The sequence below is a fragment of the Phyllopteryx taeniolatus genome, chromosome 11 (genome assembly GCF_024500385.1).
Source record: "Phyllopteryx taeniolatus isolate TA_2022b chromosome 11, UOR_Ptae_1.2, whole genome shotgun sequence".
NCBI lineage: Eukaryota > Metazoa > Chordata > Actinopteri > Syngnathiformes > Syngnathidae > Phyllopteryx > Phyllopteryx taeniolatus.
Window position 1 is genome coordinate 18,293,090 of NC_084512.1, and position 23,820 is coordinate 18,316,909.

Here is a 23,820-nt window from a genome sequence, read left to right on the forward strand (position 1 = left end):
GTGTGGTGGGCTGTGATTGTTATCTCGAGTATAGTAGTACCCCGCTATTCGCGGGGGATAGGGTGGTCCCGCGGCCGGACTGCGACTAGCAAAAATCTGCGGTAAACTTTCTCGTTATAATAACAAAGCAAAAAAAAATAAATGAAAGTTTTTTTTTTTTTTTTTAAACCACCCCCCAAATTCTTGAATAAGCAGGGATACACCGCTATTAAGTGTTTTCAGGGTTGATGCCCCCCTCCCCAAAAAAGGGGAAAAAATTAAAATACAAATCAGCGACTGGGTGACTCTACGGTTGCTGAACCGTGACTATGTGGGGGTCCACTGTACACCACACACACACTATAAGAGTAGGAAGAACACACATGGCCATATTTTTCATCATGTGTAGGTTCTCTCCCATTTTACAAATCTGTTGAGATGTTAAAAATTGGTATGAGTGTACCCATCTTTAGTTTGCATGTGATTTTAATTACATTAATTGCAGTTTTATTTATGCATGCAAGTAAGATATTTAAATTTAAATTGTAATTTGGATGTCAGTGATTAGATAAGCCACAAAGTTGTCAGTCGTCAAGTGTTTATTTTCTGAGACTGGTGAATATAAAACTCCAGACAAATAATTGAAATATGACGCTCCACATTCACAAGCTTCTTAACCACAAAGCACAACAATGATAAGGAAAATGTCAAAGTTGACTAAATTATAGAGATTACATGGCATGGCGTGATATGTTGTGGCACTTTGGGCACAATTCAATTCTGCATTGTTGAAAATTATTAAACTTTTGACAGATGAACCAGATATAACATATCTGCCCATGTAGGCACATTTACAATATATATATTTAAAAAATATAAAGCTTTTTCTCACATGTAATGCATAGGAACTCCTAGTTTAAATCAAATATTCAGTATGTAAAAAATATAAAAGCTTTTGTGTGGCTATTGTATCCCAAGTGTCCATGTGAGGTTACAGCATGGTAAACATTGCATAGAGGACACTGCCATGGCATGCATTTTTGCAGCTTGTGTATTGTGTATATTGCTGTGACAATAGAAAGCCAAAACGGATTACAATTGAAGGCACATGAAATGTGATCGCTTCAGTCACTGCCGCCACACAGCTTGAGAAGGAGCTTCTTGTAGTCTCCTGATGTGTCGCCCTGTTAGGAGATTGGAAACTTGTTTTTGTATCCAACATGGTTGCCGATCAAACTCAGTAATAATACTTACGGAGATGTCCGTGTACAGTGACTTGCCATAGTTTCTCACATATTCCTGGCGGATATCCAGCATGTCGACCTCAGAACGGGACACCATGATTCGGATGAGAGTGGTGTCTTTAGTACCAGCCCCCTAAGCACACGCACACACGTAATGAGAATGAGTGAAATAGTGCATATTCTATGGCTGAAGCGATTAATTGAATAGCTCGAATAAATCGATTACAAAAACGTTTATGCAAAGTCTCCGCCTCAAAGCTTCACAGGGCTCATCTTTGCACACAGACTAATGTTACTGCGCCACTCCATGTGGAAATAAGTTGGCACGATGGCGGCGAGCCAACAGAGAATGTCCAAAGTTTGGGACACACCTAATGTGAAATGTGTCTACTGCTAGGCAGAATTGTTTTTTACACAACAGCATGACTACCTTTGCTGACACAAGGTAACAAACATCTCTAGCTAATTTACCACCTACCACCGCTACTTAGGACGTGTTGTACTCTGTGCACTCTCAATAGTTAGCTATTGTCGGTGAACATTGATGATTGCAAAAGATTCCTGACTTAAGCGTGTTTTTAAAAAAAAAAAAATGTTTAACTATAGTATTGCAGTGACAAAAGATCATTCATATCATGATTGACTAGTCAATGTCAACTAGACTTTCATCACATTAGCATCACTGGAAACAAAATAAATAAAATTTAAAAAAATCTAAAGTCGTGCAACCCTAAACACATACATGTACATTCAGAATATCCCTCACCTTCATGGCCTTGTAAAGCCGCTCAGCAAAGTAGGCTGGTGTATTCTTAATACACTTCACTGGAATAGAGAACATACACTGTTAACACTAAATACTTGTCATTTAATAGCAAGAGAACAATAACTATCATTACAAGATGAAAACACAACAACCTTAAAATATATTACAACAAAACTGGAATATCATGCAACATGCACACTGCAGTGCACACAATGAAAATCTATTTGTAAAAAAGGTAAAATTGCAGTGGATTGATACAAATGAAACAGATTAAATAGGTTACAGTACCATAACCCTGATGGTAAAAAAAGAAAGAAACAAACAGGGCATCAATCATCTGGAAAATATTTTACACATAAATGCTGCATCCATGATTCAGTGTACACATACTAAACATGTCATTAACTGGTTATGCAAAACAAATCTGTGTTCATAACACAATGTGGGCAGGGTGACAACACTTGATGATGTTTTTTATTCTTCCCCTCTTACCCACTGCCAACATGCCACTCTCCAGATCTCCTGACATCTCCCTGCTGATGCTTTTCTCGATATCCCTGCCACACATCTTCTGGTACTCCATAAAAACTACATGCAACACAAAAATACATTGAGACTTGAGATGAAAAGGTATGTAAATTTAATATCACGATTATAGTGACCAAAAAGCTCACGGTTATCGCTATTAGCATGACATATTAAATAAAATTTACATATGAATTGAGTTTAAACATGAAATATAAATAAATATAAAAACATAGCCAAGAGTTATTAAAAAAAAAAAAAACACGACCGGAACACATGGTCATCGTTGGTGCAGTGAAAAGAAAACATTTTAAACTGAAGACATTGACATCCCTTGTGTTTACTTTAGTGCCCACCTGTCTTGAGATGGCCTTTACTCCTGGCGCATAGGATGGCGTTAAATTTGGACTCGTCCGTCCCCAGCTTGTTCTCCCCAGCGGCATACAGGGCCTAGGAGGAGAGCGGCAAATGTATGTACATGCATGACGATAGACAAAATGGTTATGAATTTGTATAAATCAGATTGTACCTGAGCATCTTGCTTGGCCAGTGAAAGGTCGACATTTGGTCTTTCATCACGATTACCCTATAGAGAAGGGGGGGGAAACACGATTAAGTCTCCCTGCAGTTGCAGATAAATATTTTCATTCAAAAGTTTCATTGTTGTACCTGTGCAAGAGAGATCAGGAGTCTACGGAAGTGTCCTGAGGTGTCACTGCTGATGGCATCCTCCATAGACTTCTTGAATTCTAAATTGAGGCGATGAAGTGAACCAAACGAACAACTGATTGTAGAATATTTGCTTGTACGATCACTATTCAAGTGTGCCTCAAAAATTTGTCAGTTTTAGTCCCAAACAATTAAATCAAATAAAACGACTATAGCTGGAGCAAACATTTGCCATATTTTATTATTCTTAGGAGGATTCGACTTTGGAGTTTACACTGTAGCAAAGGACCACAACTGATGTTTTCAAGGAAGTATATCTCGATTTGTCTGAATGTCTGCCTCCCGTCAACCTGGATGTTGACAATATCAATCAAACTGTGAACATGGCGATTAGTCGTAAACCTGCCGGCTCAAAGGGTCTCACCTGTTTTGTAAAGACGAGCTATCTCCTTGATTTCTGCGTTGGAACGAGACGACAGGATCTCTATCAGACAAGCTTCATCGGTTCCAGCACCCTGCGGGCAACACGTGGCAAAATATAATCTCATCCTGTGGCTTTGTCGGAGCACAGTCTTCCTGTCTAGTAAGAAATCATTATTCAAACTGACAACAGAAGCCATTTCCCAAAATATTTTCATTTCATGCCAATGCTAGATTCTTTTAAAATTATAGAAGCAAAAAAAAAAATTTGACAGTGTTGCCCTGAGATACGAAATTTTACACAACAGCACGACTAACTTTGCCGACAAGGTAATATAAACATCTCTAGCTAATTTAATACAGCCTTTGACTTGTAAACGCAAACTTGAGATACGAGCGCTGCATGGTGCGAGTGAACTCACAGTTTGACAAATAGTAAACAATTAAGGCTTTAAGCGGTTTAATGCCACTCCCAGTTGAAGTTTACTGTCAAACTAAACATCAAACACAGATCACCAAACAATGTTGCCTTAAGAACAGACTGCAAGCTTAATGCTAACATATGTAGTGGACTCCCGCTGTTCGTGAGGGATAAGAAAATCCACAAATAATTGACAAGCATTATAACTGCATTTAAAAAAATAAATACTAATTTTGTCCAAAAAAAATGGGGATATACCACCAATAAGCTTTTTCGGGGTTGGTTCTCCCAAAGGCTTAATTTCATTTAAAAACAAAAAATAAATACATAACATATTTTAAATAAATAGAATAAAATAAATAAATAAATAAAAGCCCTCCACGTTGCCATTGCTTGTTTGGTCATCTGAAATAATATGTATTGAATATATACTGTGGATTGATAAAGCCTTAGGGTGTGAGTGTTTACCTTGATGGCATTATGGATCTCGGAGGCATCAAACTGAGCCGGGCTCTTCAACAAGGCCATGACCAGCTTCCTAAAGTCGCCTGACAGTTCAGAGTGGAGGTCCTTAATCAGATCCTGAAAATGGAAACAAGCTTGGAATAACTGAAGTCATTCATCAATTATTAGAGCTATGAAAAACAAACTATAATGAGCTCTGAGTGTGTCCTCCAACCCTCTTTCCATTTTGCTGGCAGCACCTGTCATCCGCTTGTCAACACTTGCTAAGCCTACGCTTGACTTTCTATATGGAGAACGCTGTTTAAACACCTGCACTATTTTAAAAACTGTAGATTTTCTCATTATAGAAACAGGCAGCTGTGGCCACACTAAATGAGCATTAAGAATAACCATAGGTTTACCTTCCCATAAGATGTTTTGTAGGCACGGAGCAGAGGAACACGCTGCTTGTTGGAGCGACTCCCCAGCAAGTCAATGATGGCCTGCTCATCAGTTCCTGCACACACACAAGTACACAATGTCAGCTAGAGCTTGAGTTTATTACCCAGATATGAATGAATACATAAATACATTTAAATTACATTTAATAACAATCCATATTCATGCTAAATGAATACTGTTATGTACTGTATAAATCAGGGGTAAGCAAAGCAAAGCAAATTTATTTATACAGCGCATTACATACACAAGGTAACTCAATGTGCTTTACATGATTAAAAGCATTTAAAAACGAAGAAAAAAACAGCTTTAAAACATTTAAAACAAAGAGAAAAAATAAAACTAAAAGTGCAATTAAAACAGTGTACAGTGCAAGAAATATAATTTCAAAGTGGAAATGCTCTAAAAAGCATGAGAAAAAAGAATAAGTTTTAACCTGGACATAAACATATTCACCCTTGGGGCTGACGTCACTTCTGTTGGCAACTTATTCCATTTGTGTGCAGCATAAAAGCTAAATGCTGCTTCAACATGTTTGCTTTGGACTCTGTGCTCCATGATTTGACCCGAGTCTGTCGATCTCAGAGCCCTACTGGGTTTACATTCCATTAGCATTTCTTTCATGTATTCAGGACCTAAACCATTTTGTGATTTATAGACCAGTAGCAGAACTTTAAAATCTATTCTAAAGCTGACTGGGAGCCATTGTAAAGACCTTAGAATTGGAGTAATATGCTCTGACCTCTTTCTTCTGGTCAGAACCCGAGCTGCAACATTCTGAATGAGTTGCAGCTGTTTAATGCTCTTTTTGGGGAGTCCAGTCAGAAGACCATTACAATAGTCAAGTCTACTTGAGATAAAAGCATGGATGACCTTCTCCTGGTCTGCTTGGCACATGCAAGCCTTCACTCTAGATATGTTCTTCAGACAGTAGAAGGCAGTTTTAGTAATTGATTTGATCTGACTGTTGAAAGTTGGGTTGGAATCTATCAGTACACTAAGGTTTCAGACTTAGTCTTTGGTTTTTAAAGAGAGTGACTCCAGGTATTTATTAACAGCAATTTAATCCTCTTATTTATTGCCCAAAACAATTCTCAGTTTTTTTGTGGTTTAATTGAAGAAAATTTCATGTAGGACTAGATAATTATTATTATTTTTTTTACTTCTTCCTACTCTTTTGAACGTAAACTGTGCTCAATGATATCTATCGATATTCTTTTCTTCCAAGTTTTCTTTGACTTTCTATTATATCTTGTGTTACATGTTCTTTAACATGTTCAATAACAAAACAAAAGAATAATAGCCGCTTTTACACTTCTTATAAAAGTGGGGGACAAAGTCAACCTGAAAATGTTACCCCTTCCAGAGGCAGTAACACAGCTGTAAAAGATGTGGGACGACACCTGTGGTTAAGGAAACTTTAGACAGGAGTGCAAAGTTTAACACGAGACAGTCTGGGTCGAACGACTTTTTTGTAGTCGACACTAAGGTGATGAAAGTTGAGTCAATGTCAAGTAATCGATGACGTCATTGATATTTTTTTGCACTTGTTAACTCCTTTTGATTCTAAACAAGGTGACTCACTTTCGCTGCTCTCCTCAGTTGCACTAGCCCCATCCCCCGACTCGTTCATTGTTGTGTCACAATGTACATAGATTGTTGCAAGACTTTTATAAGATCTATGTGTCTGTGAGACCATGAAGGCCAGAGTGTGATTTGTGATTAGATTGGGTGAATTGAGGAGGGGTGACGGGAAAGAGGAAGAAGAGCTCGCCGTATGTCTGCGGAATGAAGGTTTGAACAACATTAACCATTCATTTTCACAATAAAGAGATTATTGATCACCCACAGCTTGTCTTTGCATTGTCTAAGCAGATGCGACAGTATATTTTCACTGTTGCAGGAGGGCATTTGGTGAATTAGCTGACGTGAGGATCCAGGCTGTTTGTCACCTAGCATTAGCAGATGCCATTTCAGATGGTTCTTCATGGCACTTGTGCTTTTGTTATATTTGAGGATCAACTTTCATTTTTTGAAAGTGACCGTACTACCACTTCCCAAATTTTTAGTAAAATATTTCCACACACTTGAGGCACCGCTGTAAAGTTTGGTGCGCCGACCGACCACGTGTTAATTTGAGCGAGGCTTCCGTGTTGTTAATGCAAAAACACCTGATAGGCGATTATTTGACTTCAAGCAATGGTCGTCATGGTGCAGTGGTAAAGTCGATTAGTTGACTCAACCCCTACCAGAGACTCACTTTTCCAACCGGTTCTGTTGAAAACAATTATTGCTGTCAGACAAGTGTTTATATGTCACAACAGAGGCTGGCATCATCACACATCTAATTATGCAATCACACGGAGCCGAGTTGCTGTGTAAAGTGCACACAGTTGGCAGAAATAACAGGTTCTTCGCCGGGTTCTGAGTAAAAGCCAGAAGCGGATAAATGCCGGGTTATCTGCTGTGGCTCTAATTTTGTGGGTTCTCTGGATGAAGGCTGGTGTTGGTCTTCGTTTAAAGGAAAGCTCAGACATACTACGCAATGTCTACATTTTCCAATCTTTTCACAAATCTAACAAAATTCACCTGTACCTGTTATACAGAACCCAGTAAAGCGGGATATTGCCATATTATAAGACACACAACGCCAGCGCTAGCATTCGGTACAATATAAATTATATGTAGGACAGGGACAATTGCTTTCAACAGAACAGGGCCATTCAACAGATGTAAGTGCCTGTCCCGGGACCGTAGAATAGCCTAATACACAAGCGGGATCCCAAATCTGTTGCGACATGATTTGCATCCAGCCAAATACCATGAAAATATTTGAGTATGGGTTTGACCGGCATAAAGCAGCTTCACAAAAAGATCCGAGCAACAAGGTAGGAAAATGGAGTTGTCAGTCACTTACCAAAGCCCTTCATGGCCTTCCTCAGGACCTCCACATCTTTTAGAGGGTCCGCTCCAGGAAAATCCTTGATTGTCCCTCTGAACCCTTTCTGTGATTACACAAGTGCAACAAAAGGTCATCTTTTTCCAATATTTCATGGGAAATTTTTCTTTGAAACGTGTTGGTTCTTACATTGATAGGTGGGGCTATTGGCATGGCTCCGCCTCCATACGCTTGCGTCGATGGATTCGGAGAAGGGACCTTTGGGTATCCTGGCATAGGTGCCGGTGCTGCTCCATACCCGGTGGGGTTGGGAGATGGTGCACGAGGGTAACCGGGCATAGGGTGGCCAGGGTATCCCATCCCTGGGCCTTGGGGCATGTTTCCTCCTGGCTGTGGGTACAGGCCATATGACTGTTGGTTAGGGATAAGGACACCGTACCCGCCTGGTGGATAGAAAGCCGGGTACCCCCCTGGGGCATGGGCGTACATGGATGGGTTGGGAGAAAAACACCCTATGCCTTGGCACATCTGGTTGGCCTGTAATTTGGAAAGATTGGCATTCCATAATATGGGCGAAGATCCATAAATGAAGTACTACTACTACTACTCAATATGTAAATGCTTATGACATGTATCCAAACAAAGTGTGGCCATGCTATGCAGTGAAACAGGAATTCTTACATCACAAATACAAACAGGACAAAGAATCAGAAAAGAGAAAGGATTAAAAGTTGCACAACATGGGCAAGCTTGCGAGGTATGGATGATAATTTCATGATGTTGATGTTTATTCTTCTCATGCAAGAAAGCGAGAAAGATGAGCTAACTAATAAAAAAAAAAAAAAGCAATGCTGAGGTTTTCTTTTTAGGATGCAAACTTCAATAACAGACTTACCATAAAGTGTCAGGACGTAATAGTCCAGTTATGGCTGCACAATTCATTCTAACTGCAATGCTCAACGCAATCATCTCATCATGTAGCATTACATACATATTAAAACACGTTTTTAAGATGTAGGAGCCTTTCTTAATAATGTAAACTTACCATGCCATATCCGGGGTTGGTGAGGTTGTCCACACCTATGGAGGGATACCCGCCAGCTGGCCCACCTCCCCAGCTGCCTGCAGCACAAAACAAACATTCAACTGTTACCTACATTGCACTGGCTGCTGAAAACCTAAAAATGAACAATATTAGATTGGAACAATAAATGGAGAAATGACTCCTCTTGCTGGAACTTTCCGACTTGTCAACATGTGTGTGACAGTGTGTTCAACTCAGAATGGGAGCACTGTAGAATTGAAAGAGAGCAGGAGTAAAAGAAGACTGTGCTACTTGTGTCTCTTAGCAACAGGAGAGGTTTGTTTGCTTTGGGAAAGGGTAGGAAAAAAAGTCCTGCAGGCTATGTTGAAAAGAAAAAAAAATATAATTTGGGGGGTAGAATTGCATGGCGGGCAGTCAGTTCCCCGCCCTTGCCTTACCTTGCGGAGGTGCCGGTGGATAGCCTCCTGCCTGGGGTGGGTGGTAGCCTCCCGCCTGGGCCGGGTAGCCCCCCGGCTGGGGCAGGTAGCCTCCTGCCTGGGGCGGGTAGCCTCCCGCCTGGGGCGGATAGCCTCCCGCCTGGGGCGGGTAGCCTCCCGCCTGGGGTGGGTAGCCTCCCGCCTGGGGTGGGTAGGCTCCAGGCTGAGGAGGGTAGCCTCCTGCTTGGGGTGGGTAAGCACCAGGTTGTGGTGGGTATCCACCGGCCTGAGGAGGGTATCCAGGGTAGCTCATGGCTGCAAAGACAAAAGAACACATTAAGTGAATTAGAGTGTCGGAATATTACACGTTGATGTTCTTCTTTATGTTCTTGGTGTCGAGACTATATTTGAATTCTCCTAAGTTTGTAATTTTCTGGGAAAAAAAATTATTTGGACAAGTAGCACTGGTGGAACCAACTTTTTCAGCTGGTCGCACAGCACATGATAAAGAATAAAGACTGACAGTCACTCGAGATACGATATTTGCTCAACATTTTACTGTGAACAAGTTTATCTGCAACAAGCAGTGGAAGACAAAACAGATCTATTAAATTAAAAAACAAAAAACAAAAAAAAAGGCTTTACTTTTATTTGATCATTTGTTCGGCTCAGAGGGGCCAGTTCTTATAGTGAAGGCTCCAACCCACTTCCCCAGGGAAAACCACTAAATTTTGAGCATTACCACAACCATATGATTGACATACATTTCAAAACAACTGCCTAAGTGTACCACCACCATATAAAATTATTGTTTATGATTAATCACGGCGGAACAGTAGTCGACTGGTTAGCACATCTGCCTCACAGTTCTGAGGACCAGGGTTCAAATCCTGACCCCGCCTGTGTGGAGTTTGCATGTTTTCTCCATGCCTGCGTGGGTTTTCTCCGGGCACTCCGGTTTCCTCCCACATCCAAAAAACATCCACGGTAGATAGATTGAAGACCCTAAATTGCCCTTCGGTGTGAATGTGTGCGCGAATGGTTGTTTGTTTATATGTGCCCTGCGATTGGCTGGCGACCAGTTCAGGGTGTACTGTACAGTAAGGCAAAAAAAATAATCTTCGCGCAGAAAAACTTATTTACACCGCTCAAGTACATTAAAATTAAATTTGCCTCATTTCTTTGCTTTTTTGTTCTGGCCTCCAATTTGAGACAGGCCCATCTCCACCTGGAACTGATGCCTGCTTCAAGCTGTGCCACATGAATAACATCCTCTTCTTTAAGCACTCTCATTCTGGAAAAGAATTGACAAAAATCATTGTCTGTTTTACCAACTTCAAAGGCTAATCCCAAATGAGTCCTCCAGGAAAATATGAAGTACAATATTTTTATGTTTTTATTGGCCATTTCTGAATTTGAAGTTAGTTCATTCTGTGTTGTGACATAATCCTTAACAGCGCTCTGTCGCTTAATACATTTAAAATCAGTAAACTAATTAGATAATTGTAGCCGCGTTTCCTAATTAATACAAAATGTACTAGCGGATCAGCTCTTGACGCCGATGTTACGTGTGCTTTGCGGTTCCACTTGGGACCACAACCAGGGCCCCGACCCGCAGCACCTCAACGCGAAAATACAAAAGACCAGCGCGACAAATACCACACTCGCTGATCTGATGAGCAAAAATGTTGCTTAAATGTAAGAGTAGCAATAGAGGATGTCCGCTTCAGAGGTGGGTAGAGTAGCCAAATATTGCCCTCAAGTAAGAATACTGTTACTTGACAATAACGTGACTCAAGGTAAAAGTAAGTAGTCCTTCAAAAAAATTACTGGAGTAAGAGTGAAAAGTACGCAATGAAATTATTACTCAAGTACTGAGTAAATAGTGAGTAACTTCAGATTTTTTTTTTTAACCACATCATGAACATCAATAATAAAAAATAAAAAATACAAAATAAAATGTGAATGTACAAATTCTCATGTTGCTGTACATGTGTATGCACAGTCAAAAAAATAAACAAATACAAAATATGTCTGCAATTTACTGTACGGTGTTTTCTCAAGTTATAAGTGAGCTGAAATATCCACGTTTGGGCAGACGGTGCCAGACAAATACTATAATACATGAAAGCTGTTGTTTTTTGTTCGTCTAAATGTAAACAAGAGTAGCGTGCCGTTGCCTTCATGGTAACGACAACCTTCCCAACATGGCCCCCACGTACACATGATGATCAGCGGTGCAGGCTTATCTAGTGTGAATACCTATGTCCGGGAAACCCAATGGAAGACGTCGTGTGAGGTCATGTGACTTTCTTGTGTCGTTTGATTGGTGAACTCGACTTAAACGTCACTAGCGCTTAAACTGGATGACGCAAACAGCGCCCGATGCGGAAGCCGTAGTCTCTCGCATGAAATAGTTGATAAATAAGCAACAATTGGGAAATAAAAGTAGCGAGAGACATTTAGATCATTGTAATGGAGTAAAAGTACCGTTTCTTCTTAACAGCAGAAGCGGCGGAAGTGTTTTTTTTCTGATCTCGTCGACTCCTGTGACTTCGACCGCACAGGCGGAACCTCAGGCCGCATATTAGTCCGCCGTGAAGTAATATTCACAATTACATGTGTGTGGATGTGTGGAATGGATCTAGCTGCCAGCGTTCAAGGAGTACAAAACAGTCTATGACGTCAGTCTAGAACCCCAACCCCAAGAAAAACTCATCAGATCGATACGATTTACATAAATGGTCTATTTTGAGTTCAAAACGGCGTATTTCGCCAAAAGGCGACTGATTTGCATGTATAATTTGTTATTAAGGTTAAGTGTTTTACTGTTTTTACCGTGAGTCCTCGTCATTGAAGTTAAGAGTACCGGGTATTTTATTGTTTTAACATTTTCATGTAACAGGGTTATTTTTGAAATTTGTATCTCAGCCAAGAATGTTAAAATAACACTTTAAAAAAAGTCTGTACAGTTAATTAAGGTTTTATGATGGTGACAGTTTACTCTGCAATGGATTGCTGGTACTTTTATTTCCTATGGGTAAAAACTGTTTCTAAATGCGAATAAATTTGAGGTCGGCCAGCATACTGGAACAGAAACTTCCGAGTTTGCACAGTATTGTAACTCAACCAGTTCCAGGACCAAACATTGGAAAGATACGCATAAACCAAAAGTGCACTAAACTTCTCTCGGGTAAACTTTAAATACATAGACAGAGAAATGTTTAAATATGCTTTTCTTCTCAGACCACACCATGCTATGCTTGTATTGGAATTTTTGCCTAATTCCTATTCATGCTATTTTCAGAAATGTTACAGTTAAAAGCATTATTTCAAGCATCCATTTTCTATACCGCTTGCCCTCAATCGGGTAGAGGGTGCACCTATACCAACTGACTTTAGGTGACAGGCAGGGTACACCCTGGACTGGTCGCCAGGATTTACACGACACAGACAAACATCCTTTCACACTCAAGATTTTCAGTCTTTAATTCAAAGGACCTATAGCGTCGAGATGGCCTTTATTTCACTAAAACGTTCTCTATGCACATTTTTCTCAATGGATGATTAAAATGGCACAAAAATGGTGCAAAGATGGCTGGCGCAACCACTAACCGTGCACATCAAAGTCCGCAGTCTTGCCAAGCCCTTGACAGTACAAAAGCCTTTAGTATGAAAGCAACCAACTGTGTAACATCACATTACCGTATTTTCACGACCATAAGGCGCACTTAAAATTCGAAAATTTTCTCCAAAATGGACAGGGCGCCTTATAATGCGGCGCGCCTTATGTGTGCACCAAGTTCCAAAATCTGTAAACCTGCCGACCTGCTGCTTATATAGAGGAAAGGCGGACGTGACTGAAGACAGCCTGCGGATGTTAAAGGCGGAAGGGTGCGCGTGAAAGAGGCCGTTAAAGGCACGCCCCCAGTAGGTATATAGCGCCGGTATGTGGGTGGGTGGGTGGATAGATAGATAGATACCTCTTAAACCTTCCTCCAAGGCTAGAAGTGTTAACTACAGCACTATACTAGCACTACAGGATCCAGGGAGGGAGATAATTCTCCAAAGGCTATTTTTGTATCCTTCACTCATCTTATGTCAGGGATGTTTCTTGTAGGCTTTTCTTTTCTGCATTTACATGGAATCAAATTTGTGCCAAAAAGATTCACACAAAACATTTTAAAACGCAAACGCAATGACAGCTTTTGCGTTTGCTTTTAAGTTTTTTCGCTTACGTTTTTGTTTTTTCCTCGCTTACGTTTCAGTTTTTTCGATTTTTTTTGCTTACATTTTTGTTTTTTTCGCTTAAGTTTCAGTTTTTTTCATTTACGGTTTCAGTTTTAAGTTTGTTTTTTTTCACTGACCTTGATAGTAATGTAATCATCATAAGATGATAAAGAAATGTCGCCAGTGGCCATATAGTGTAGAGTACGGACGGGTTAGTTTGGTAGCTAACGTTAGCAATATAGCTAACAATATTTAGCTGCTAAATTGTTAATAAACTGTGGCTGTGCACTTCTAACATGTTACAAGCATTATGTTACAACATCACTTCTTCCTAGTACAGCATTGACAACATATACGATAGATACTTACACTTCTTTATGGTGATCGAAAATTGAATCTTGGATTCTTAACGTTGGCTCTGCTGCTCAGTGTGATGCGGGAAAAAAATTAAAAACAAAAAAAATCACATCCAGGGGGATTAGCTGTCACTCAAAACAAATTAGCCAATGAGGACGCATTTCTCATAAAGCCCACCCACCCGAGAGGTTTCTGCCAAAAGTCAGCTGAAAAAACAAACGTAAAACTTGAAACCGTAAATGAAAAAAAACTAAAATGTTAGCGAAAAAAAAAAAAAAAAAAACCTAAGCGAAATAACGAAAAAAACAAACGTAAACGGAAAAAAAAAAAAAAAAAAAAACGTAAGAAAAAACGGAAACGTAAAAGTAGTCAATTGCGTTTGCGAGTTAAAACGTTTTGTGTGAATCTTTTCGGCACAAATCTGATTCCATACAGTTACCTTCCTTGAAAAGTACAGAACTTTAACTATTGTATAAAGGTCTGCTTGTTCCGTGTATGACGTCACTGGATTTACAAGCAGCATACACAGGTCTTTTCTGTTTTCAACTGGACAAACGTTAAAAATAAGCACGGAGGAAAGCCATCTAAATGTGCATATATGTCTTTATGTGAAATACACCATTTTGACCACTACAAATCACATTCACACATTGAATAGTTGCAAACGATAGTACAACAGTAGTGTATTGACACGTAAGTGTAAAAATAAAGGGGACAAAACTGCAGTCCTGTTAATACCACAGAATAGTGCAACTTCCTTATTGGAGCCTCCCATTTTATTGTGGTCATAAGCGAGGAAATAAACTGACAATGGCTAACTTAAACACACAGCAGATAAGCTTGGTCGCGCTAGCCCAACTGTGCCTCGGGCTAAAATAAATGACTGAGATTTTACTAAATTAAATCGTAACCACACAGTTAGACGTCTTCAGTCGAAGACGCTGACGAAAAAAAGAGCTAAGGCTCAGTTTAGCCGTACGGTGTTTTAAGTTAAGCTAAAGATAAGCATGCAGTGGTCGAGGTAGCGAGGAGGGTACATTAAAAAGAAAAATGGTAACGTAACACCGCCAAACGACTCACAAAAATAGTCGCCACCTCTCCAGAGATAACTTGTCTGTTAGTATTTCGAAGCCATTGTCCTAAACCAAATGTAAGAATTGGAATTGGGGACTTACTTGGGGCCTGTTAGCGTTCTTCTTCTTGGTGGCTCGCCGCCGAGTCGTCTTGCTGCTTGCGTTTCGACGTTTCAGGCTTACAGCGGGTGTGGGTGGGTCACTCAAGAAGGTTTCCATCTTGAGCAGAAGACCCGCCCATCCATCGTTGTGTCACACTTGTGCTGCCTGTCACGCCGCTGTCATAACGTGGCAACGACAAACACAATAAACAACGCGTTTTTTTCCCACTCACCGCGTGCATACGTAAATGTTAATTAGACATGTGACATCTGACACGGTCGCGCATAGTAATGTTCCACGACGCGATTTTGACACAATAGTGTTGCTTCCTAAAACTTAGCACCCCCCCCCGTAGAAGATAACCACACATAAAAGCGAATCAAACAAGTTGTTTACGTCGTAAAGGGCGAGTAACTGTAATTGTCAAAGTCACTAAATATTATGCTTTTCAAAATAAACCATAAGAGTTGTATTATTTTTAAAGTGAAAGTTACATGGTTTCATTTGAAATGTACTGTACTGTCCAGTACTGTATGGTCGATGAAAGACGCCACTAGGGGGAGCCATTGGGAAGGCTTTCACGTCTGGCTGATTCAGCAGCTGTATGTAAGTTAAAAGTCACTAAGATACAGAATTTATCGTTTTGTTTTGATATCCGTCAAAACTGGGGAATGTATTTTAACGGTTAGTTTGAAAACCAAAAACAACAAAAAAAACACCCTTCACAGATAAAACTCCCATCGTCGTGAATTTTAACTTGAAATCTTTGACTCATTCACTGCAGGTTCTTCACGTTGACATGGATATTTGAATTCAAGAGCCGTCAGTGTCAGTGAATGACTTTTAAAAACAACTGCAAGTAAGCTTGCTCGCTAGTGTGATAACTTAATTTGGTGGTGGTGGTGGTTGTGGGATTCCAAGAACAGATTTGGCCGACGAACGATTTGACTCAAAACGCCATCATGAATATTCATGAGCTCCGAGCGCTGATTGGCCAACGTCCTCGGCGGACTCGACGGCGTCCTCATTTAATATTCAAAACGGCTCTCTCGGCCCCGCTGCAATAAAGGCAGCAGCGGACCATGGGGAGCAGGGGGGAAACTTTTTATACTGACATGTTAGCACTATGACTTTTGACTAAGACTTAACTGGGGCCAGGCTCCGGGCGTGAGGAGCGTACAAGGGCTCTTTTTTTCGGGATCAAAAAGGAGGACTCGACTTCTCGCCCCGAGGGGGAAAAAAAAAAATCACCAAGAAACGAGTTCCATTGAAAGTATAAGCGGCGGCAAGTCGAGTTCAGCCCTTTGGATTGAAGATGAGCTTATTGTCTGCCATAGACACGAGTGCCTCCGTGTACCAGCCTGCGCAACTCCTCAACTGGGTCTATCTCTCCTTGCAAGACCCCCACCACCAGACCAGCGCCTTTGACGCCTTCAGACCCGAACCCAACTCTTCCCACCCGGATCTCAACTTCAGCAAGAGTCCTGCCTCGGCCGAATTGAGCTCTTCCCTCAACTCCAACTATCTCAACAACTTCTTTCAGCTGCAGCGCAATGAGGTGACATATATGTGTAACAGTCTTCATTTTGTGTCTGTTTCAAGTAACCGAGTTGGATACTTGCATGGCTGTGCGTGGAATCTTAGTGCACGGACTATTCTGGTAGGATACACCCGCTGTGATCATTTTTATATGGAGCATGACTGCAGCCAGCCGTTTTGGGGGTGTTGTTAGGAAGTTTTCGCAACATTATCCAACGAGAATTAGAATTCCTATTATAATTCACTCACCCTCAAGTTTGAAATTCCATTCCGAAAATTACCTACAGCCTTTTGACTCCTCAAATGCACGCTGTGAAATGATGACATTTGCATATATACTATTTAAAGTATGCAGATTTTGTTCGAAGTGTCAACGACGAATTAAGAAAGTGGTGGTGGGAAACCAAAAGACCATAGTAAATTGCTGAAAAAAATATGATGAGACAATCAGATCAATGTTTAGTATTCTGTTTATCTAGAATTTGTGGGTTAAATGTGCTTCAGAGGTTTCATTAATTTGCATAATTGCAGGGCGGGCCAAACTAAATCCCCTCATGGGTCGTATACGGCCCGCAGGCCGTAGATTGCCCACTCATGTCTTAAGTCATTTTATCCAAGTCTCAAGTACATCCAAGTTTCAAACAGGAAACAAATCCCAATTAATTTGGTGTCACTTTCCCTGGGACACAACTCAAACCCGTTACTGGCATTTTGCACAAATAACACGGAGACTAACTGAGACTTGGCCCAAAGTGCCTTGCCTTAGGTTAAATGAATTTGGACTACTGTGACAGGCAGGCTGGGCAGGCCACACTAGTCGTTTTCTGACCTCTTCAAATAGACCCAGTCGTGCAAACACAAAATCAACTCGTGTTTGCGTATTGTCTATTTTTGAAGCGCTGTGTAATTTTAGGGACAAATATGCCGCTAATGTATGCAGGGCGCAAACCTGATACTACAAACTGTGCACACTGCACACACACCACTAGGCACACTCAGTGCTTATATTCCTAGTGTGGTTACACTCAAAGTAGATGTGCTCGTGTTCTTTATTATGGTAATAGCTATAGACGTCACTGAACATGAAACAGTCCTCTGAAGAATGGGTGTGCATGCAATTGTGTAATGCAATTCAATCCACATGAGAATAACGTGTTTCAAAGTGAGCGAGCACGCATACAGGCTGGAAACACTTGAGAGGCACGGGGGATTTTGCAACTTTCTATGCAGATTACGCCAAGCTAAATAAACAACCAAAGAGAATTGATGATGAGATGAGTAATGCAGTTGTTTTCAAGACAAAAAAGTGCTCAAGTCGGAACTGTTTTTATTTCCAGGCTACATTAACTCTAACCTATAGCAGTTTCCTTTGTAACGTCCTGCAGTTTTATGCTAACTCAGGTCACCCACCAGGCACAACAGCTCCAGTTTAAAAACAACAAAGTGTGATTGCCCCCTGATGTGCCGACACCACAATCCTAAATCTGGGAAAACAATTATCTTATCTTATCTTATCTTATCTTATCTCGCTTGGTTGCACGGGACATTATTTACTGGCTTTTGTAGCGGCTGATGTACATATCCATCACCAAAATCTCGATCCAAACGTGCTCGATCCATCAAACACTCTCACGTAATACTGGCTCACCTAAGAAACAAATTAACAGATTCACCCCACCCTACTTTTGTGTGAAATCACTTTTGGTTTGCCAGCTGGAGACTGAAAGACCAAAGAATGAAGTTTTGTGTTTGTCAAAGTAGCGCCCCAACAACTGTACTAAGTGAATACACAAACAAGTGTGTGTGCGGTAACGCATAACACAGTAATACCCAGGGCTGAAAGGCATGGCAGATGGAAAACCTGAGAATGGACAGGACCGTGATGCTTGATTTACAGTGACAACATGTAATAAATGAACACGGCCTCAAAGCTGGAGCTAGTTAGAGAGTCCACGGCAAACAGACTGCAGATATATAGATTTGGCATGGAGCTGCGGCCAGGTTGCCAAGTTTTAGGTTTCTGCGCAATGCAACATTAAACAGCAACATTATTTCCCAGACACTGGGCTGGATCCCAAAAAATGCTTGACCCTCCATGATGAGGATGACTTTATCTGTGGATCCCATCAAGCCCACTCACTGCGGCATTTGCTTTAATGTGTCTTTTCAAGTGTTTGTCATTAGTGCAGTTAAAGGACTACCTACATCTTTTAATGCCAGATGTAGACTTTGTTTAGAAATATGCTAAACCACATTCGTTGGTGAACCATGGACATTCGATAAGACTAAATCCAAGTACTGGATTAAGTCCTATGTCATTTTGTAAAGTTTCATGAAGGTCCAAAGTCTTTTGGTACAAGTCACAAATTAGACCCAAAGTATTGCCAAGTAAGTTTCAAGCAAATCTAAAGTCATTTGGTCCCAATTTAAAGAAAGTCCCAAACCAAGTTTCAAAGTGCTGTCAAAATATTAATTTTGGTTTTCAGGTTAAAAGACTGTCCCAAACCTTGAGTCCAAGTTTTATACAGGTCCCCAATTTTCCCTATTTAGTCTCAAGCTGGTCCCACTACAGCTCCAGTATATGAACAACTGCCTGAACCAAGACACAACTCTACCTGTTTCTGGCCTTTACGGAATAACAGACGCGGGCCCGCCAAAAACGCCTTGCTTGACTAAGGGGATCAAATTAATTTTGATTTGTTTTGAATTATTTACAACTTGGATACAATGACTTTCTAACGACATGAACAAAACTTTTGACATACTCAAAGGTTGCTTGAAAAACGTACCTAAAACTTGCTTGAGTCTTGGATGAAAGTGATTTGGGATTTCAGGGGACTGAGAACGAAAGGTCTAAGACTTGCCTCAGACTTAAACCAAATGAATCAAGATTTGTCTTGGACTCAACTTGGGACAATTGATCCATGTGTGATAGTGATTGACATTCATAAAATAAATAGCTTTACATTGCCATGGTATAAACTAATGAAGCTAGTCATTCTAATCATCAAGTGTAGTTCAAACTTCTCAAGTTCTCTGATGTGCTTTGGGTGATAAGTCAACAGTGACGAGGCGACTCGAGAAAGGTTTAGAAGAGTGATGTTCACATGACCCAAATGGGTTTTGTTTAGAATAGAGGAAAGGAAATTAAGATAAGTGGGCTGAATTAATATTCCGATGGCATTTTCAGTGTTGCAGCTGGGTCAGGGGCATGGTTCGCTGCATTCTGCGACAACGCAAACTGACCACCGCTTGTTTACCGCCACCACCATCTGGTGACATTGCTGATGTTCCGCAGGCTGGCGAAGGAACATGCCTCCCATCTTGTTTACAATGACTCATCCTCTGTCAAGTCCTGTTCTTCTCCTCTGTGAACCTGCTTAGTATTTTTCCAGCTCATGAGCACAGCTGGGACTCTCGCCAGATGTTCTGAATTTAATGAGAGAAAAGATCTGGGGGCTTTGTTTTTTCTCATTTTTGTTTTTGTCCAGCAGAAATTGGAGAGAACACATGCAAAGCAAATTGCTTACTAAACACAGAATCTTAAAATGTGCAAAAGTGCAATTGCGGTTTATTTCATGATGTTGTATGTACTTATAGTATGTATCAGACAGGCACCATTGAAGTTTAGGTACATATTAAGTCTCTCTCTCCCTAATATTCATGACTTCTTTGGCGGCTTTTCACACCCGGTCCCTTTCAGATGTCCAAACGAAGTCAGTTTGATTATTCAGCATTTTCTGCGCATACGTGAACACTTCAGATGAAATTAAATCACTCTCAACTTAACAGAACTGAGATGACCTCGGATGGTGGTCTCAGTTACGTGGACTTGAGGTCAATGGGACAGTTTGCTTAACCTGTGCAATGTGAACAGAAAGTGCTCTTGGTTCACCTTTCCTGAAGTGCACCAGAAAGTTAAATGAACTTGCAATGTGAATTCAAAAATAATCTAGTTTCTTTTCTTTTGTTGAATTTCTCTTGTCACACGCAGAGCTGGTCCAAATCAGTTGATGGGTTTGTAAACTTACAGTAAACATTTTGTATGTGAGCTTGTCCTCTCTAAAGACACGTTTGGTAAGTTAACCATGTAATCTGTTGACTACCCGTAGTTATGCAGTGTAAGCCCATTTGTTTGTCAGTTGGCTTGGACCGAGGTCTGATCACTTTATCACTACAAGCAAATCACAGCAGAATAAGTTTGGAACCATACCACCACCACTTAGGAGAAGTGGTCTTGGGTCCAGGTGGTTCGGTCTGCACAAATCGAAACCAGTTCAATTATAGTGCTCACATCTGATCAAAGAGACAACACCATGTTGGTTGTGTGGGAATAAATTACAGTTTAATTAAAACGCAGTGCAAAGCAACCTATGTACAGACTAGAAATAGTTTACAAACTTATGAACTGATTCAAATTTGAAAAGATGAACTTTAGGTGTGAAAGCACCCTGACAAGACTGTACTAGTACTGTCATCACTTAGGTCTAACCTCATATGTCTCTTCTATTCTGTAGGCCTTAAACAACAATGTGTATAAGAATGTATCACCTTATGGCTCCCTGAACAACATCGTGGATGGACTCAACTCGCTGACGGACCACTTCTCCGACCTTTCCTTGTCATCAGAGCCAAGAAAGCCCAACAAGAGACCGCCGCCAAATTATTTGTGCCACCTGTGCTTCAACAAGGGTCATTACATCAAAGACTGCCCTCAGGTAAGTCCCCTTTATTACATAACCGACTAGCAGAAAGATAAGCATTACACGATCAGTACATGTTATTGTTTCCGTAAAATGACTTATGTGGTGTTTTTCTTTTGATACACGTCTTTTAATTTGTTTTATATGAAAAGCGGATTTTGCCGCAGCCTCTTTCTCTGGCTCTCTCCCTTATGGCTGCCTCTCTCTATCTCTGCTCTGACCTACTTGTAAAACAGGCTGGCCTCTGTCTTCGAAAGTCATGTGTACAAGTGTGTGTGTATATTTGTGCGCTGGCCGTCCTCTTACTGCGATGCGTTCAACTGGCCGCTAGGAATCATCTGTGATAATTGCTGTAATAAACCACTCAGGCTAGTTCAAGGGTTAAGTTTGTGTATGGCTGCGTGGATTCATCATTTAATAGTTCTAAACACGAACAGCTGTCCTCTCTGATTTAGCCAAATGGATTTCATGTATCTGCTCCATTTTTTCATGCTCATCTCTGATTATTTTATAATGCATCTTCTTTGGCCCCAGCTGCTTGTCATGACCCCAAGGACTTCTCATCACCACTCATCCATGAAAGCATATAGAAATAAATGTTTTTAATCATCAGCCTTAAAAGGGCCAATCTTTACATCAAAAGGCAGCTTTTACTTAGATTGTGATGTAACTGCATTCTCATCAAAAGAAAGAAAATAATCTGACCTACCTGTGTACCTCCAAGTAACAATCAAGTAGAGAACCCTGCAATGACATTCTATTAAAGATGACATATGTGTCTGCCCCACAATTTTAAGCAGTTTCCGAGTTTCTTGATAACATGTCTGTAAATGACAGAAATGCTTAGGTAATCTTCTCTATGTCACAAAGCTTTATCAACAAACCTATTTCAAGGCGATTTCAAATAGAAGTGGGCTGCAGAGGTGTCAAGGAGAAGAGACCTTAGATTAACCACCTTGACAAGCGTAACAAGGTCATTGTTTACAAAAAGACAGTTGTATGCTTCACTGTATTTCGTCCTGATCTTGGAGCTGATAGTGTTCATTTGTACTTAGTTTTCTCAGCGTTTGACTGCACAAATTGCAAATAAAGTGAAGCCCCTGTTTACTACCTGTTCATTGAGCTGAGGGACAGCTTTCGTCAAAATACCCCAATGATAAAATCACACACACATACACACCTACACACGCACACACACATATAAATATATCAAATTATATATCAATTTTTTTGCCCTCCTTTTTAGACCTGTTCTGAAATCAGCTTGTTTTGAGGTGGTGATCATGTCTCATGCAAATGAAGCCGAGAGTCCTAAAAGTAAGTGCAGCTATAAAGTGTTACCAACTTATCGAGTTTGACATTATATTTTGTGAGTATTCAGACCACTCTAGCATCTCTTCTCCCAAAAAGTGGCTAGTGACAAATCTAGCAACCTTTTGTGGTATTAGTGTAGACTTTTGAAAAATTCCTCCCAGTTGCGGTCAGAGCAGGACCTACTGACCGCTGTGAACACAATCAGAAGAAAATGTTAACAGCTTTCACACAGACAGGTTTTCATTAATAGCTCACAAAATATTTACTTGCATTTGTAATTTCACACTTGTTTTGTGAGCAGGTGTTCTGAAGTAATTAAAAAGTCAATGACTGAGTTACTGGTTTGCATTTAATGACAGGGCTGCAATTTTGCTATACTAGTTGAAAGGTATGACCAGGGGCGGACCCGGGGGGTGTCTGAAGGTTGGCCATCCCAACGGCCACCTCCCACGTTTTGTGAATAATAGGGAAAATATTTTCTGGTAGAAGTTGGATTCTCCCCAGCAGTCAGATCAGCACTCACCCCGCCCGTTGACAATTGGTTTTCAAGGCCCCCCCCCCACACACACACATAGACACACACACACCACCACCACCCTTGTCGACGATTACAATTCCTGGCCACCCCACTTCTCTAAGGATTTTTGTTGTTTTTGAAATGTCTCTCCTTGTAGAGCATCAAGCGAAAGTAACTTCAAATAACTTCCTCTAAGGCATATCAAGATTAGGTTTGCAGGTGTTGCAGGTGTTCACTTTGGTGTCCTACGGTGACCTGTAAAGGCAAACTCCATGGTGAGAAATGGAGCCTAATAATGGTATGATTTCCTTGGTTAAAATATTACTCTAATGTATTTTTCAGTCAGACTCCTGGTTCCTTCATTTTCTCTCCATTCTTATTCTTCTCCCATCGCCTGGGTGAGGTGCAATGGCGAATCCCAGCGCAGTGTTTCTTTTGCATGGAGGAGTAACGAGGACCAGATGGGAGATTAAAATGCTTTGACTGGCTTTATGACATATGATGGCTGGTCTCAGGAGGTCCGTAAAAGACCTGTGCACTGATGAAATATCTTGTGGACAAAGCCAAACTCCAAAGTGTGGGAATTAGATCATCTATTGACCACTCTAATGGGCATTTGACCAGGAGTATTTCATGCAACATGTTACATTCACCTACATTTTCGTACAAGTAATGCTGAGATGTGAGCATTAATCAAA

General features: G+C 40.7%; 2 protein-coding genes across 4 annotated transcripts in view; one reads left to right on the forward strand and one right to left on the reverse strand.

The window, feature by feature from the left end:
• Nucleotides 1-560: 560 nt before the first annotated feature.
• anxa11a (annexin A11a) lies at nt 561-15,209 on the reverse strand. Of its 3 annotated transcripts, XM_061789380.1 has the most exons (16): nt 15,050-15,208; nt 13,887-13,938; nt 9,309-9,602; nt 8,872-8,948; nt 8,016-8,363; nt 7,845-7,932; nt 4,891-4,985; nt 4,493-4,606; nt 3,608-3,698; nt 3,184-3,263; nt 3,044-3,100; nt 2,871-2,964; nt 2,482-2,577; nt 1,990-2,048; nt 1,234-1,356; nt 561-1,163 (listed from the first exon to the last, which is right to left on the reverse strand). In XM_061789380.1, the coding sequence occupies exons 3-16, from the start codon at nt 9,598-9,600 to the stop codon at nt 1,104-1,106; spliced, it is 1,674 nt and encodes a 557-aa protein (XP_061645364.1). In that variant the 5' UTR covers nt 9,601-9,602; nt 13,887-13,938; nt 15,050-15,208; the 3' UTR covers nt 561-1,103. The 3 variants fall into 3 exon arrangements, with proteins under 3 accessions (XP_061645364.1, XP_061645365.1, XP_061645363.1); XM_061789381.1 differs by lacking the exon at nt 13,887-13,938 and having other exon boundaries at nt 8,016-8,216; nt 15,050-15,209; XM_061789379.1 differs by lacking the exon at nt 13,887-13,938 and having other exon boundaries at nt 15,050-15,209.
• An 894-nt stretch (nt 15,210-16,103) lies between these two features.
• The window catches only part of zcchc24 (zinc finger, CCHC domain containing 24), a 50,346-nt gene continuing 42,629 nt past the window's right edge, over nt 16,104-23,820 (forward strand). The window contains exons 1-2 of the mRNA XM_061788949.1: nt 16,104-16,607; nt 21,106-21,306. Coding sequence (XP_061644933.1) covers nt 16,365-16,607; nt 21,106-21,306 — 444 coding nt within the window. The 5' untranslated portion in view covers nt 16,104-16,364. The remainder of the gene's footprint in view (nt 16,608-21,105; nt 21,307-23,820) is intronic.

Coding starts and splice junctions, on each gene's coding strand:
- anxa11a (XM_061789379.1), bottom strand. CDS start 9,600: ATGAGCTACCCTGGATACCCTCCTCAGGCCGGTGGATACCCACCACAA. Junction 7,933..8,015: donor CAATAGCCCCACCTATCAAT/GTAAGAACCAAC, acceptor GTGTAATCACAG/AAAGGGTTCAGAGGGACAAT. Junction 2,965..3,043: donor TGGCCAAGCAAGATGCTCAG/GTACAATCTGAT, acceptor CTCTCCTCCTAG/GCCCTGTATGCCGCTGGGGA.